At 43.7% G+C, this 14,517-nt stretch overlaps 2 protein-coding genes across 7 annotated transcripts in view; one reads left to right on the top strand and one right to left on the bottom strand.

Annotated features, from left to right (window-relative positions):
- LOC121711914 (nesprin-2-like) overlaps window positions 1-2,459 on the top strand; it is a 140,106-nt gene extending 137,647 nt beyond the window's left edge. For both annotated transcript variants that reach the window (XM_042095796.1, XM_042095795.1), the window contains one exon: window positions 964-2,459. In XM_042095796.1, coding sequence (XP_041951730.1) covers window positions 964-1,174 — 211 coding nt within the window. In that variant the 3' untranslated portion in view covers window positions 1,175-2,459. The remainder of the gene's footprint in view (window positions 1-963) is intronic.
- The window catches only part of esr2a (estrogen receptor 2a), a 53,822-nt gene that overhangs the window by 6,632 nt on the left and 32,673 nt on the right, over window positions 1-14,517 (bottom strand). For 4 of the 5 annotated variants that reach the window (XM_042095801.1, XM_042095798.1, XM_042095797.1 and 1 more), the window contains 5 exons: window positions 11,461-11,599; window positions 9,088-9,221; window positions 7,164-7,353; window positions 5,558-5,799; window positions 3,487-4,570 (listed from right to left, as the gene is read on the bottom strand). In XM_042095801.1, coding sequence (XP_041951735.1) covers window positions 4,548-4,570; window positions 5,558-5,799; window positions 7,164-7,353; window positions 9,088-9,221; window positions 11,461-11,599 — 728 coding nt within the window. In that variant the 3' untranslated portion in view covers window positions 3,487-4,547. Of the gene's footprint in view, window positions 1-3,486; window positions 4,571-5,557; window positions 5,800-7,163; window positions 7,354-8,992; window positions 9,222-11,460; window positions 11,600-14,517 lie in introns of those variants that run through there. The other variant, XM_042095800.1, reaches the window with a different exon arrangement.

Below are 14,517 nucleotides of genomic sequence, written 5' to 3'. Positions count from 1 at the left end.
GGGACTTATTCTGGAGAGGTCTATTCACCCCCAGAGACGCCGGGCTTCCCTGGAAATGATGATTTTGTGGCGCTTGTCCAATAAACTTGTAGCTTTTCTGCACTGAGATCAGCCTACTCTGTAGTGCCATTGAAAGTCCAGTGAAGCTGAGCGTCTATGGGTTTTTTGCATGGTTTTTTGATGGATCGTGTCGTCACAGCAATGTATTACGGGTGCGAAATCACGATAAATGACCGGCAAAACCTTATTGCTGAACAAACTAGCCAAACTAGTAGGCTAGAAGCTCATGGAGGAGGCTGAGCTTCCCCTGTAGTCTTAGAGCAATCGCCTCTGACACACACACACACACACACACACAAAAGCAAATCACACACAGTCACCATACCAATGTGCCTTAAGGATAGTGGAAATCTTTTTCTCTGTGTAAGTAATTAAGACTGTGAATTCCATTACCTACAGAAATGGTCACTTCATGCCCTAAACCTTAAGTTGGGTTGATGCCCAGGGGACCCTGGTTCGTGTCCAGCCTGAGGTCATTTCCCGAACCCACACTCCCCATCTCTCTCCCACTCATTTCCGGCCTTCTCTCCACTGTCCTGTTAGTAAAGGCATGAAAAGACAAATAAATCTATAAAAAAACAATAACAAAAACTTGAGTTGATACCATTTATAAACCAATGGGGCTGTAATTATATTTCAATATGATTATGGTTAATATGACTTTATTTCTGTCTGTGCGCGGTATTTTTCCTATAATTATTTAAATTACATGACCTTATGTGTGTGTCTGTCATTAATATGAATTTATTTCTGTGTGCGCGTGGTATTTTTCCTATAATTATTTAAATGACATGACCATATGTGTGTGTCTGTGTTGACGTTTGTGTGTATCTTTCCTTAATTATTTCAACATTTCAATATGACATATCTCAATATGTTTGTTTGTTTCTTCCTGGGCGTCAGGGCGGAGAAACGTGAGCCGTCCCCACAGCGCTCCTTCTTCCAGCGGGTGCTGCGCGCCGCCTTCCCCCTGCACCTGCTCTTCCTGCTGCTGCTGGTGCTCGCCTGCCTGGTGCCCCTGTCCGAGGACGATTACAGCTGCACGCTCGCCAACAACTTCGCCCGCTCTTTCTACCCTATGCTGCGCTACACCAACGGACCGCCACCCACGTGACGGACAGCATGAGCGCGCATGCACGCACGCACACACACACAAGTACACGGAGACTGAAGCACATATGTATGATGTGGGTGCTGGTGTATTTGGAACCGTTGTCGTCTGAGGATGGTTTCAGCTGCACGGTCGCCAGCAAATTCACCACTCCTTCCACCTGAGGATGCTGTGCTTCACCAATGACCCACTGCCTACGAGACATGCGCTCACACACATGCACGCACACACACACACATACTGTTAAATGCAAAACAATGATCTGTTGATCACACAAATATAGACTGACTCTCAGGCACACATACAGTAATAGCACTGGACCACGCGCACACACACACACACACTGACCAATTGGCTGGCCTGCTTCCAAAGCTGACCCATCCATTTTCTCTGACCTCTCCAAAGGGAGGGGAAAACGCCGCTACTGTCCCAAAAAAATAGAGAAAGAAAAAAACTATTTTTAAAACACCTGTTATTTATGAATTTATGAAAAATTATGATTTTTTTTGTACTATTTATTCCCAGAGAGATAAAAAGAAGCCATACTCTGAATGAATTTTGATGTAACATTTCCTCTGAGACACTTTGTGAAACTGGCTGAAATTTTCTAATAATTAATGTGCAAGATATAGCAAAGCTGACTTTCTGTTTATTTTGTTTTGTTTTGTTTTTCTAGCTCCAGTTAACTTTCCCAAATCAAGATATCGAAAAATGACCGAAAAGTCATTATTTTGTTGTAATGTTTTAGTCATGAAACAAGCAGAGTAAGAAGTTCTGGTGTAATTATTTGATTTTATTTTGCTTATGTTTTTTAGAACTACAGTGCCTGCTTTATACTCTGCTGTAGATTCTGTAATACAGATGTGTGTTGAGAAGTTACAAAAAACTCTCGGGTCCACTGGAGAAAAACTAAGATCTAGTGATTGACAAGGACAAGAAAGAAACACACAACTTACTCATTTTATTCTCTTAGCCACACTGTCTGTCACATAATTCAGTTATATTGTGTTGTTTTAACTCATTGCTTCACATGGACATTGTCATCTTTATCCATGTTTAAAATGCATTTTAAAAGTAATGCATTTTAAAAGTAGTGACTGAACGGTTGAGGTTGGTTTCGTATTTGATTTATGACTGTAGTGTAAATATTTCTTTGGTGATCACGGCATTGTTAATTATGACGCCTTGGTCATCACACACACATAGATGACTTTTGATTGTCTATTTATGAGAGCAATTGGTGCGTGTCCAACAGCTGACAATAAACATGGTTTGTCATTTGCAATTGGTCAGACCTGTGTTGTTTATAGAGCACATTTCACATCACACAAAGATCCAGGTTAATGATATGAACATTATGTAACTTACACAACATATCATTACTGTAATAAAAATTACTTGGTCTCATAAAAGATAAAAAAAAAGTTTCTGATATCCTTCCTGACGGAAAATTTGACAACAACAACACTGAGTCACCAACGTTTTTTCATGGATTTTAATATCACAAGTGTGTTTCCTTTCAGACAGGCTCGCCGTAACCTTGACATTTAAAGCGTTCACATTACACATTTAAAAGCCTGATTACATTAGTTCCCTTTGAGGGTAGAAATCACTGCTTAAGAGGAAAGGAGGAAAGGAGAGAGAAAGAGAAAGAGAGGGGTCATGAATACAGTTACTAGAAAAGACACGTGTACAAACCTGTGTTACTAGACTCTTTGGAACAGCTCACTGAACAATAAAAAATACATTTAATTCGGTAAGGAAATGCATTATTAAATTTAAGGCATTAATCAAAAGCCTTACAGGCTGCAATGTTTTATTTTTTTTAATACATTCATTTACTCATTAAGACAGGATTTAAGCTTCAAATGCCTACAAACAACTTTCTCTTGTTAACTTTATCTCGTCTCGTTAATCAACAACTGTTCATTGCAGTGTGAGTGTGTGTGCTCCTCTGGGCCTGCTGACCTATTTAAACGCATGCACGCACGCACACAGGATGCACACACATACACACACCCACAGTCCTAACCTCAGTCCTTTCGGAGTCCCTCGGAGTCAGGCACTCAGAAGTCAAGGTTTATCCTGAGCCTACCACTAGACAGACTATGTAATGTTCTTGTTGTCATCCCCATAGGATCTGTGGAGATAGGATCTGTGGTGCTAGCAGTACATTGATTGTGGTGTGTGGTGTGTTTGGATTTAATTCTTCCAAATTGGTCATTTTTATGAGTAAGGTGTATAAGTTCCAGAAAAGGTTCTTGAGGGAGACACTTAAAAAACACCCAACCCTACCCCCCCCACCTCCCCCCGCCCCCCACCCCGGAAAAAAGTGCAAACATACGACGGTGCAAACATTTGGTGACTGAGAAACTGGTGAGACAGAATGGACTTCTACAGTGGGCAAAACACATTATAGGATGCTGCAGTGAAATGAGTAAGACGAAGATTGTGACTGTCACTAAAGATTCAATGGATCATTTTTTGCAGGGAATCTGAATCACAACAGAACAATGTTCTTCAAAAGCACGCCTTTCAAGCATTTCATTGAAGGACGTCATTAAGGCTGAAACATCACTTGAGTGACTGTTTGCTAAGAGCACAGTTGCATCAACTCTTTTTTTCCTCACGTTTTTCACTCATAGAATGGGTTCTGCAGGTTGCACCCGGAGTTAGATTACAAAGCACGCAGATAGATTGGAAAGCTCTCGAGACCAGCTTGATTCATTTGGCATTATTTTTTATCACTGTACTTTCCAAAACATTTTCTACTAAGTTTTCACACGCCTGTGCATACTGCTCTAAGTCCTCATGGGGCAATGTGGTTGCGCTTTGTCTACAATTTCTCAAAAAAGGTGGTTTAAGCGAAAACGTTCTACTGTATAGACTGTACACAGAAGGCAAATATCACATAGCCACTAAAATTTCTTTTCTTTTTTTGTACAAAAACGCATTACATAGAAGGCACTCAAATGCCCTTGTTTTTTTTCTTCATCTGTTTCTTCCATCACATTACAAGAGCCAAAAAGAACAAAGTTAGTACAAAATAAAACTACAACAAAAGAAAAAATAGTTGCACTGAAATGAATCCCACTTTTCTGGAATGTTCTCCTGGAATTTTCCATATATTACAGCTTCAGAAGCCTCCCTCCCCACCCCCCCCAAACCCTCCCAGAAGGAATCTCTCTCCAATCTCCAGTTCCCTGAGATTTCATACAGAGTGTAGTTTCAAAAGTCATCAGTCCAGTGTCAAAGGTCAAAACCTTTTTGGCACATGATTCAGGCAGAACTTCACTGTACATACGGCACACGGCGGTCAGCGGCACTGTCCCTCATCTCGCTAGCTATCTTCTGAAGCTCTCAGTCCATCTGTGCTCTAGGACAGGTCTGTCTTCAAGGCTGCCAGAGAGGGAAGGAAAATGAGATGTGGAAAGAAAATGAATCAGACAACAGAACATTGCATCCATCTCTCTCTCTCCACTCTCTATTTTTTAATTTTAGAAAAAGAATACAATGAGCTCCATCCTCTACGAAATCATGCAATCTATTTCCCAGTGATGCATTCTCTCCTGACATTGCAGTGTCATGGGCAATGAGCTCCTCCTCCTCCCTCTCGAGCAGAGAAGATGAATTACTTTGTTCCCATGGCAGCAGCGATTGCTCGGAACTCGGCAACCAATGCCTCAGAAACTGATCTAATGCTACGTCCCAAGACACACACACAGACACACATGCACACACCCCGTCTCTCTGGACTGATGGTACGGACAGCGCATATAAAAACAATGTCATACACACTGAGTCATGAGTCTATCCTGAAAAAAATGTGTTCATAGACATAAACAAATTAAGAGAGCAAATTAAGTGTGCTCAAGTGTCCTAATAGGTATTCTGAAAGGTGAGTCCTGATGCACCTCTGATGCATTGCATATTTCTCTTCACAGGAACTGAACACACAATAACCTTTCTGCTTTATGCATGTACCTTACCACCACATAAACAAACACACGAGGACATTCATGCAATTTTACTGTACCTATAAGTATGACATACATAGGAGGAGAAATGGTGAAAATAAACAGACACTGGAATGTGTGAACTTTGTGTGTGCGTGTGTGTGTGTCTGTGTATTGTCTATCTATATATTCACTGTCTTTTTACTGTATGCCAAAGTGGCTGCCAATGGCCAGAAGCAAATTCCTTGCATGTGTGAACGTCAGGGTTGTGCACAATTCGAATTGCAATTCTGCTTCCTGTTTGCTACCTCAATTGAAATGCAAGTGAAATTCAAGAATTGAATTGGAATTTAAGAGCCAGTTTCAATTCAATTCTGGAATTTTGCCTGGGTGAACATACTTGGCAAATGAAAGTTAGAACTGGACCTACCAAACTCTGAGGGGTCTCTGTAGTCGCCCACCCCTGGGTGGGGCCAGTGTGTCCTGGGGCAGGAGAGTGGGCCCGGGGGCCTGATGGGATTCCTGGTCAGAGGTGCGGGGGGGTCCTGGGCCAGGGGGACGGGCAGCCGTGAGCTGTGCATGACGTGCGCGTCCAGCATCTCGAGGAGCAGGTCGTAGACCGGCACCATCTTCTTCATCTTCATACAGTGCAGATGGTCCATGCCTTTGTTACTGCACAGAGAGACAAGTGAAGGGAGACCAGATGAGAATGGGTGAAATTTGCGCTCTCTCATATCTTCCTACTCACTCCTTCCTGTACCTGCAGAGACGTTTTTTCGCGGCATTTGTTTATCAGGTCCTGGCACAACGGCCCGAGCCTCCATGTCATGAATGAAAAATTAGCTCATCATCAATTCGCGCCAGTAGGCTACATTTTTTTTTTTTTTTTTTTTTTTAAAGAGATAGGCTACCATAGGGACTGCTACAGCCAAGGAGCAGCCAACGGGAGCTGGCTGCAGCCAATGAGCAGCCGACAGGAGATGGCTGCAGGGCGACTCAACCACCATGAAAACTTTGTAATGTTCTATCAGTAATAACTAAATATCAGTAATAATAAAGACAATAACTACAAGACTCTCTGAGTCTCTCACTCTGCTCTAGTCGGCCTATAATTTTCAGGACAATTAGGGCAGGATTTGGGATTCGGGACAACTGCTTGGATTTCGGGACTGTGCCAAATGTTTGAGAAAATGAGAGAGGAACTGGAGTGAGGGGAAGAGAGATAAAACACGAGAAGACAGTGAGAGAAACTGAGAGAGAGAGAGAGAGAGAGAAAAAAAAAAGACCCACCAGACCCACTCATCCCCCAAGCGCAAAAGTCCCTAGGATTCCAATATGTCGTTATCTTAAGTGACCACCTAGCTGTTGTTGCAGGGTTATCTGTATTGTAAATTGTAATTGAGGCTTATCTTTATGATGTCCCTGGAAAAGTTTCAAATTCTTGGACCGCTCATTAAAACAGTCGCCACATTCATCTCTGCCGCTGGAAGATATTTCTCTATGCTGATGATGGGAATCACTGTATAGTACAATATTAAAAATGTGTGTGTGTGTGTCTGCATGAGGTGTTGTATATGCAACAGCAGTCTGAGCAGGGGTGCGTGTTTACACTACTATGTATGTGTGTGTGTGTATGTGTGTGTGTATATATACTGTATGTGTGTGTGTGTGTATATATACTGTATGTGAGAGTGTGTGTGTGTGTGTATATATACTGTATGTGAGAGTGTGTGTGTGTGTGTGTGTGTATGTGTGTGTGTGTGTGAGTGAGTGACTGTGTGTGTGTGTGTGTGCGCGTGTGTGCGTGTGTGTGCGTGCGTGTGTGTGTGTGCGTGCGTGCGCGTGCGTGTGTGTGCGTGCGTGTGTGCGTGTGCGTGTATATATATACTGTATGTGAGAGTGTGTGTGTGTGTGTGTGTGTGTGCGCGTGTGTATATATATACTGTATGTGAGAGTGTGTGTGTGTGTGTGTGTGTGTGTGTGTGTGTGTGTGTGTGTGTGTGTGTGTGTGTGTGTGTGTGTGTGTGTGTGTGTACCTGAGGTGTCGTATATGCGACAGCAGCATGAGTAGGTGGGCCAGGCGGGTGGACTGCTGTTGAAAGCTGCCCCCTCCCTTGGCAATGGCCCACACTAGCGCGTCCGTCACGCCGTCCAGAAGCTGCAGCAGCTTGGAGTGGCTCTGGAACTCCTCGCCGTCACCACCGTCGGATGCACTCAGGCACATGTCTGAATGGATGGACACACACACACACACACACACACACACACACACACACACACAGAGACACAATTAAAGTTAACAACATACAGTGAATATGGATGCATTTTTTTTATCTATTGTTAGGTACATTCACCAGATTTGCACAATTTCATCTACAGTAATGCTTCCATTCCCAAACTGAACAACAAAAAACAGCTGATATATATAAAATTATATATTTTTAATTTACATTTTTAATTACTTTTGTCCTAATCACAGGGGATTCCATGTACCATACCTTGTAAAAAATAAAAAATAATAAAAAAAAACTGCAGTGTCTAGACTCAACAGTGGTCATAAACAACATGAGACCAGCCCTATATGACAGATGGGAGATGCCAAAATGATTTACCCAGACAGACACACGTGGAAGGAGAAAATGAAATCATGACAGGTACCTCGAGACACATATTAACATATTAATTGGCTAGAGTAGTATATGTAGTCCTTGCTCACAATGTTTGTCTCCAACTTAGAGAATCAGAACTGTGCATGGAACAACTCACCAACACTCCCCACACTGAACAGATGGCTCAGGGAATTCCTCTCTCTCTCCGTCTCTCTCTCTCTCTCTCTGTCTCGCTCTCGCTCATGGCTCAGGGAATGCATCTCTCTCTCTCTCTCTCTCTCTCTGATGGCTCAGGGAATGTATCTCTCTCTCATTCTCTCTCTCTCCCTCTCTCTCTCCAGCTGCAATGTGTTCCTCATAGGCATGTAATGGGGGCCAGCATTGCTCTAGCCTCCACTCCCCCTCACAAACAGATAGGATTACAGCAACGCTGATCATGAGTTAGAGAGTTGCAGTTGCAGGAGTTATGCCCGAGATAGACAGGCAGACAGACTTTTAAATCACAGAGTGACCGCAGATGACCCGGGGTACTCATGGTACGTAACAAGAGGGGGGACGTAACAAGAAAGAGATGAATGCAGAAATCAATAATGTGGGCACAATGAGTGTGGTGTGGGTAGGAGGAAGCTCACATCCATATTCTATGTTAAAGGAACCGTATGTAAGATTGTGGCCAAAACTGGTACTGCAATCACTTTCAAATTACTGTAGAACAGTGTATCCCCTCCCCCTGACTGGCAGAGCTGGCAACCCGGATGCCGAAACACTGACTTTGTGATTAGTAAATAGGTGGAGGGTGGCGCATCAGGCCAAAACACAACATGACAACATCAACATCAGTTGAGGGCTGCAACTTCACTTTTTAAATGACAATATCCTGGCCGGACTACTGTTGTCAGTGATATAAGTATTTGAAATGAACATGATTTCTTAATGTCTAGTGAGATATCAGGGCCATTTTATGATTAATTGAAATACATTTCTTACATACGGTTCCTTTAAAAAAGAAAGATATAAAAATATCTCACACTCACACACACACACACACATATATATTATTAAGCAAGGGAGGATGAGAGTAAACAGACTGAATCATGTTGAGTACATTATAATGATCACATTGCTCATCTTACACACAGCAGTAAATCTACCAACACCAGTTTATAGATGTTTCAATCACACAACACAACACAATCCCACAAGCACATTCCCCCAACCACAAGTACAGCCACACACCCACCCACACCGATGCAAACGACATGCAAAGACCACATATGTGGCCTCTCTAACACACACACACACACACACACACAGACGCAAAAACACGCACACACACACACACTTGACTTACTGGAGTTGAGGAGGATCATGGCCTTGAGGCAGACATACTCCTCCTTCTGCAGTCTGAGTTCCCTGAAGCGGGCTGTAGCTGCCAGCAGCATGTCAAAGATCTCCATGAACCCCTGCACACAGCTGCTATCATCCCTATACACCAACAGAGAACACACACACACACAGTCAACATGTAAACGCGCGCGAGCACACACACAAACACACACACAAGATATAAAACCTTTTAATTCCCTAAACCATCTGGGACATCTTGGATGTCTTCTTTTCTGGCAAACTAGGCTTTAGGCTTAAACATGCCCTCTCAATCTTTCTCTCTCTCTCTCTCTCTGCCCCCCCCCCCCCCCACACACACACACACACACACACACACAAACGCACACAGACATTGAGCTTTTTCAAACAGATTCAGCTAAGTCACTCTTTGCCTGGCTTACTCCCAACTCTCTAAGGAATCCTTGCAAGAAGCCTTGCCTGGATCTTCTTAAGACTAGTCTTAAAAATGTTATGTCCTCAAGGTTTCAACTAATAATAAAAAATATAAAGTATAAATGTTTTTTTTTTACTTTTGTGCTACTTTTCTACACCTTTTTCCACAACACATACTCCAGTTATTAAAGTTCTCCACCTGTGACATTACTCAGTAGCCTGCTCTCTTGATGCTCTCTGCTTTGTGTCTTGTCTGTACGTCTCATTAAGAAACTTGTTTGATAAAGAAACAGTGTTCGGGCAGTGTACCGTTGCACGGTAATGGGTATCAGAGATGGCACACAGGGTGAAGATGTCTGGGGCATTTGCTTATTGTAGCCACAACTGACATATCTGCATCAGTGCACTCACAAGGGTGAAAAAAGCATATGAAGTATAAAATGTGTTTTGTTTGTGTGTGTGTGCATGTATGTGTGTGTAGAGTATCTCTGAGCAGCTTATATGGTTACGCAGCTGTCCCAGCATGAGCTCTTTGAACCCCTTCAGAACCCACCACAATGCTGAGACTCATTAAAATCACCAACAACCTTCTAACTGCTACTGGCAATGACCTTCATCCTCCTTGACTTCTCAGCCGCCTTTGACACAGTTTCCCACACCATCATCCTCAAGCGTCTCTCTGAGCTCATTGGCTCTCTCCTGGTTTCAGTCCTACCTATCCAACCACAAACAGTAGGTCACCCTGAAGGACGTTAAATCCATCCTGGCCCCAGTCAACCATGGCGTCCCCCAGGGATCTGTGCTCGGTCCTCTCCTCTTCTTCACCATTTACATGCTCCCTCACCGACATCGTCACCATGGGCTCCGCTTCCACTGCTAAGCTGATAATAGCCAACTGTACATCAGCACCAAATCATCCGCTCAGCTTCCACCTGGACCACTTGTCAACTGACTGCAAGAACTAAAAACCTGGATGACCTCTAATCTTCTCAAACTGAATAGCAATAAAACTGAGTGCTCATGGTGGTGGCTCCTACGCCACTACTCAGGAAGGTCTGAAGAAGAGGAAGAGGATCTGCTGTTCTATCGCCCCATCCCCGAAGTCCGCAACCTGGGTGTCATCCTGGACCCTACTCTGTCAATCCAGTCTCACATTAAAAACATCACAAAATCTGCATTCTACCACCTGAAAAACACCTCAAGACTAAGATCCTCACTATCGGACTCAGTAACCGAAACACTCATCCACTGCTACACCTCTACCCGTCTGGACTACATGAAATGCCGTACTCACAGCAGGTCTCCCCTCCAAGGCTAAGCTAAGCCCTGATCACCCCCACCCTCACGCAGCTCCATTGGTTATCAGTCAAGTTCCGCATTATTTACAAAATTCTGCTTTGGCCCCTAAACACCTTTCTGACCTACTCCACCCCTACACCCACCTGCTGTCCCTTCGGTTCTCCAACAAGGACCAGCTGACTATACCCTACACCAGACTTAAGTCTTTTGGGAACAGGGCCTTTTGAGTGTCTGTCCCAACTCTTCTACTATCAAAACATCTCTTCACTTTTCACATGCCTGAGACGTGCGTGTCACACAGGTAGTGTGCAAGCTCTAGCCTGTTAACATGGGAGCCGAAATAAAAACAGACACGCCACAAAGCTGACACACTCATGCCACACATCAGGCCTTATTTCCATGGCTCAACAATCTGCTGCGCATGTAAACATGGATGTGGTGTGTGTGTGTGTGTGTCTGTGTCTGTCTGTCTGTGTCTGTCTGTCTGTGTCTGTCTGTCTGTGTCTGTCTGTCTGTGTCTGTCTGTCTGTGTCTGTCTGTCTGTCTGTGTCTGTCTGTCTGTGTCTGTCTGTCTGTCTGTCTGTGTGTGTCTGTCTGTGTGTGTCTGTCTGTGTGTCTGTGTGTCTGTCTGTCTGTGTGTGTGCACCTGGTGAGGACGAGGTCAGGGGAGAAGATGAGCTTCCCAGGCTGGTCCACAGACCTCCACATCAGGCCCAGCATGAGCACCTCCAGCCAGCAGCACTCCAACAGGTGCACCTGATCCAGCAGACCCAGCTCCACAAAGCCTGTACAAAGACAGAAAACACACACACACACACACACACACGCACGCACACACACACACGCACACAGGGGTTACAAAAATTCATTTTTCACACATCTGTATAGTAGTACACCTGGTCCCTGCCAAAGCAAAACTCTGAGCTAACTGTGCAAACTAGCTGGGCACAGCATGCACCTTCTCTGCAAAAGCACACATGATAACATAAATCACACTTTCAACAATGCGCACAGTGCACTTCTGATTGAGCAAGTGAGTGAGTGAGTGAGTGAGTGAGTGAGAAAGAGAAAGAGAGAGAGAGAGAGAGAGAGAGAGAGAGAAAGACAGAGAGTACAAGTCAAATTGCCTTCTTAACAAATAGCTGGGTAGGAATATGTGAAAAATCATGAAGATTGGGCACTTCTGTGAAGGTTTTGATTTTTGGCAGATTTGATTTTTGGCTTCTGGGTAAGCTGCCCACGCATTCCATGCTTTTTTTTTGTCAATTCCATACATTGCTGATACAACATCACATCATGTGAACGCGTGGAAGAGGGGCAGTGCTTGACATTTTTGAGGTCCCAGCATTTCTGAGATGTGGTGGATTGGAATATCTTTATATGCCTTCCCTGATCCAAATCCAATCCACAGCTCTGAGAGGCCTAACTTCTGGAACAGATTGATGGCCAGCACAGCCACATCACTGCAGTATGACGTAAATGTAGCATCATTCGTGTGTTTCCTTCCTCTTCCTGACATGGTGACAATGCTTCTTGGTCAGTAGGTTTGTCACTAAGATACCTCTGCCAAAGGAGCTCAATGGCAGAAGTTCCTCAAGGACAGTCAAAATAAAGATGAGCTGTTTCAGTACATCAGTGAGGAACTTCAGAAGACCACAGCTGGCTCAAAGTACCACCTCCTCACAACAAAGACTAACTTGGTCCTGAGCAACAAACCTACTGACCTAGAAGCATTGTCACCATGTCAAATAGAGGAAGGCCATCAATCTGTTCCAGGAGTTACGCCTCTCAGAGCTGTGGATTGGATTTGGATCAGGGAAGGCATATACAGTAAAGATATTCCAATCCACCACATCTCAGAAATGCTGGGACCTCAAAAATGGCAAGCACTGCCCCTCTTTCACGCGTTCACATGAAGTGACGTTGTATCAGCAATGTATGGAATTGGCAAAAAAAAAGCATGGAATGCGTGGGCAGCTTACCCAGAAGTCAACAGCACCCTCATTCTGATCACCCAAGACCCAACCAGCCTCACACTGGAATCAGTGCACATGCAAGTTCTCAAACGCTCGACTGTACTCATGTATAGTAAGAACTGCGGTGTCGAGTCAGTCAATGAAACCCGGAAGCTTCTTTTCACTCATGGCCTCAAATCCCTGAATTCAATCCCCCCGACCCATCATGCCTTATTCCAGCATGGAAAGCGTGCCCTGCACGCTGCAGTTTTTGTCTGGAAGCAGTCCCTCTCTAGCCTCGTGAGACCATCCTGATCTCGCGAGTTTCAGATTTTCACTCGCAGATCAGTCTGGCATCTCTCTGATAAAGAAAATTTGGAGCAGTTTGCCAAACGAACGTCCAATCAGCATTGGTTTTGAGGCGGGTTTAGGTGTGACGCAACGAGAAGCTACTGTTCAATCTAAACAACATGGTGACTTCCACGGATGAGATGAGCATAGCTATCGCTGAAGTTTTATCCGAATATATATTAGTATTCCTGGGGAAGCTAGGAGTCTCTGCAATGTAGCTGGGAGGAATGAAGGACACAGACATCCTCCACGGCCAATTCAAGTTAGTGTTTGGTAGCACTGAATCTTAGTTACTTAACGAGAAGGAATATGCTTTCTTCAGACGTGTAGCCTACCATGACAACTTGGTGGGGGATTGTCATTGATGAGGTTCATGTCACATACAAATAGTAAGTTTAAAAACGTTAACGTTAGCTACTTATCTAACTTGTATGTTAAAAGATGGCATTAGAAGAACGCTTCGTTTATCTGATTGGTTGATTTGGACTGACCAACATAGGTGGTGATAGACAGATGGTTTATCCAATCAGCTAACCAGTATTTTCGCCCCTTTCCCAAACATTCTCCAACGGAAAGTTCCCAGATGGATATGCGGATCAAATGCGAAGCAATCCATCTGGAAGAGTCAGGTTGACGGGTCTGACGGAGTCCTCTCCAAAACTCCAGAGATTCCAGACCCCAGTGAGTGGGGTTGGGAATGGAATGACAGGACCAAAATTTGGGTGCCATATTGGACAGATCTGGAAGATGCCAGCAAGGGATGCTCACTCCTCCTCAACTGTGGCTGTGTGGTTGCCTGTATGGGCAACTGTAAGTGCCACTGAGCTGGACTTTGCTGTACCACATTGTGCAAGTGTGAGGGAGGCTGTAATGATGAAGAGTGAATCCAAAAATATTTGAATAATACATGATGTTTAAGTATGAATTGTTTTTTGTGTTATTTGACTAAAATGTAATATTGATCCTTAGCATGGTGAAAAGCCTAATATAACTTTTCACTGTGGCATAGTTCTGAAGCTGTGTTTATTTAAGGCCTCAACAATGGTCCTTTTGGTCACAACATGTGATTTTTGACACTATAGTGATAGTGACCTGTCCAATCAACAAAGAAAAGCATACCTTGGAGGTAAAAATATGGGTCTAAGGACCTGAGTATTTCAATGTGACTTTTTCAGAGATATTGACAGTTTATGAGCTAAATATGACTATAATACTACATGGAAATGGACTTAAAATAAGAATAACATGTCAAAATTGGATTCCTTGTATCAAACAAAGTAGAGAAAATACATTTTACAACAATTTAAGACTAAAGGAAGCTGACATATAACCTTTTCTCTTTTCGGCGGGGGCCATTTTGGATTTTATGGATAACTGCCACTAGGGGGGCCACCCCA

The sequence above is a fragment of the Alosa sapidissima genome, chromosome 6, assembly GCF_018492685.1.
Source record: "Alosa sapidissima isolate fAloSap1 chromosome 6, fAloSap1.pri, whole genome shotgun sequence".
NCBI classification, from domain to species: Eukaryota; Metazoa; Chordata; class Actinopteri; order Clupeiformes; family Clupeidae; genus Alosa; species Alosa sapidissima.
The sequence above is the reverse complement of the archived record's forward strand: the minus strand, read 5'-3'. Positions and strand labels throughout refer to the sequence as shown.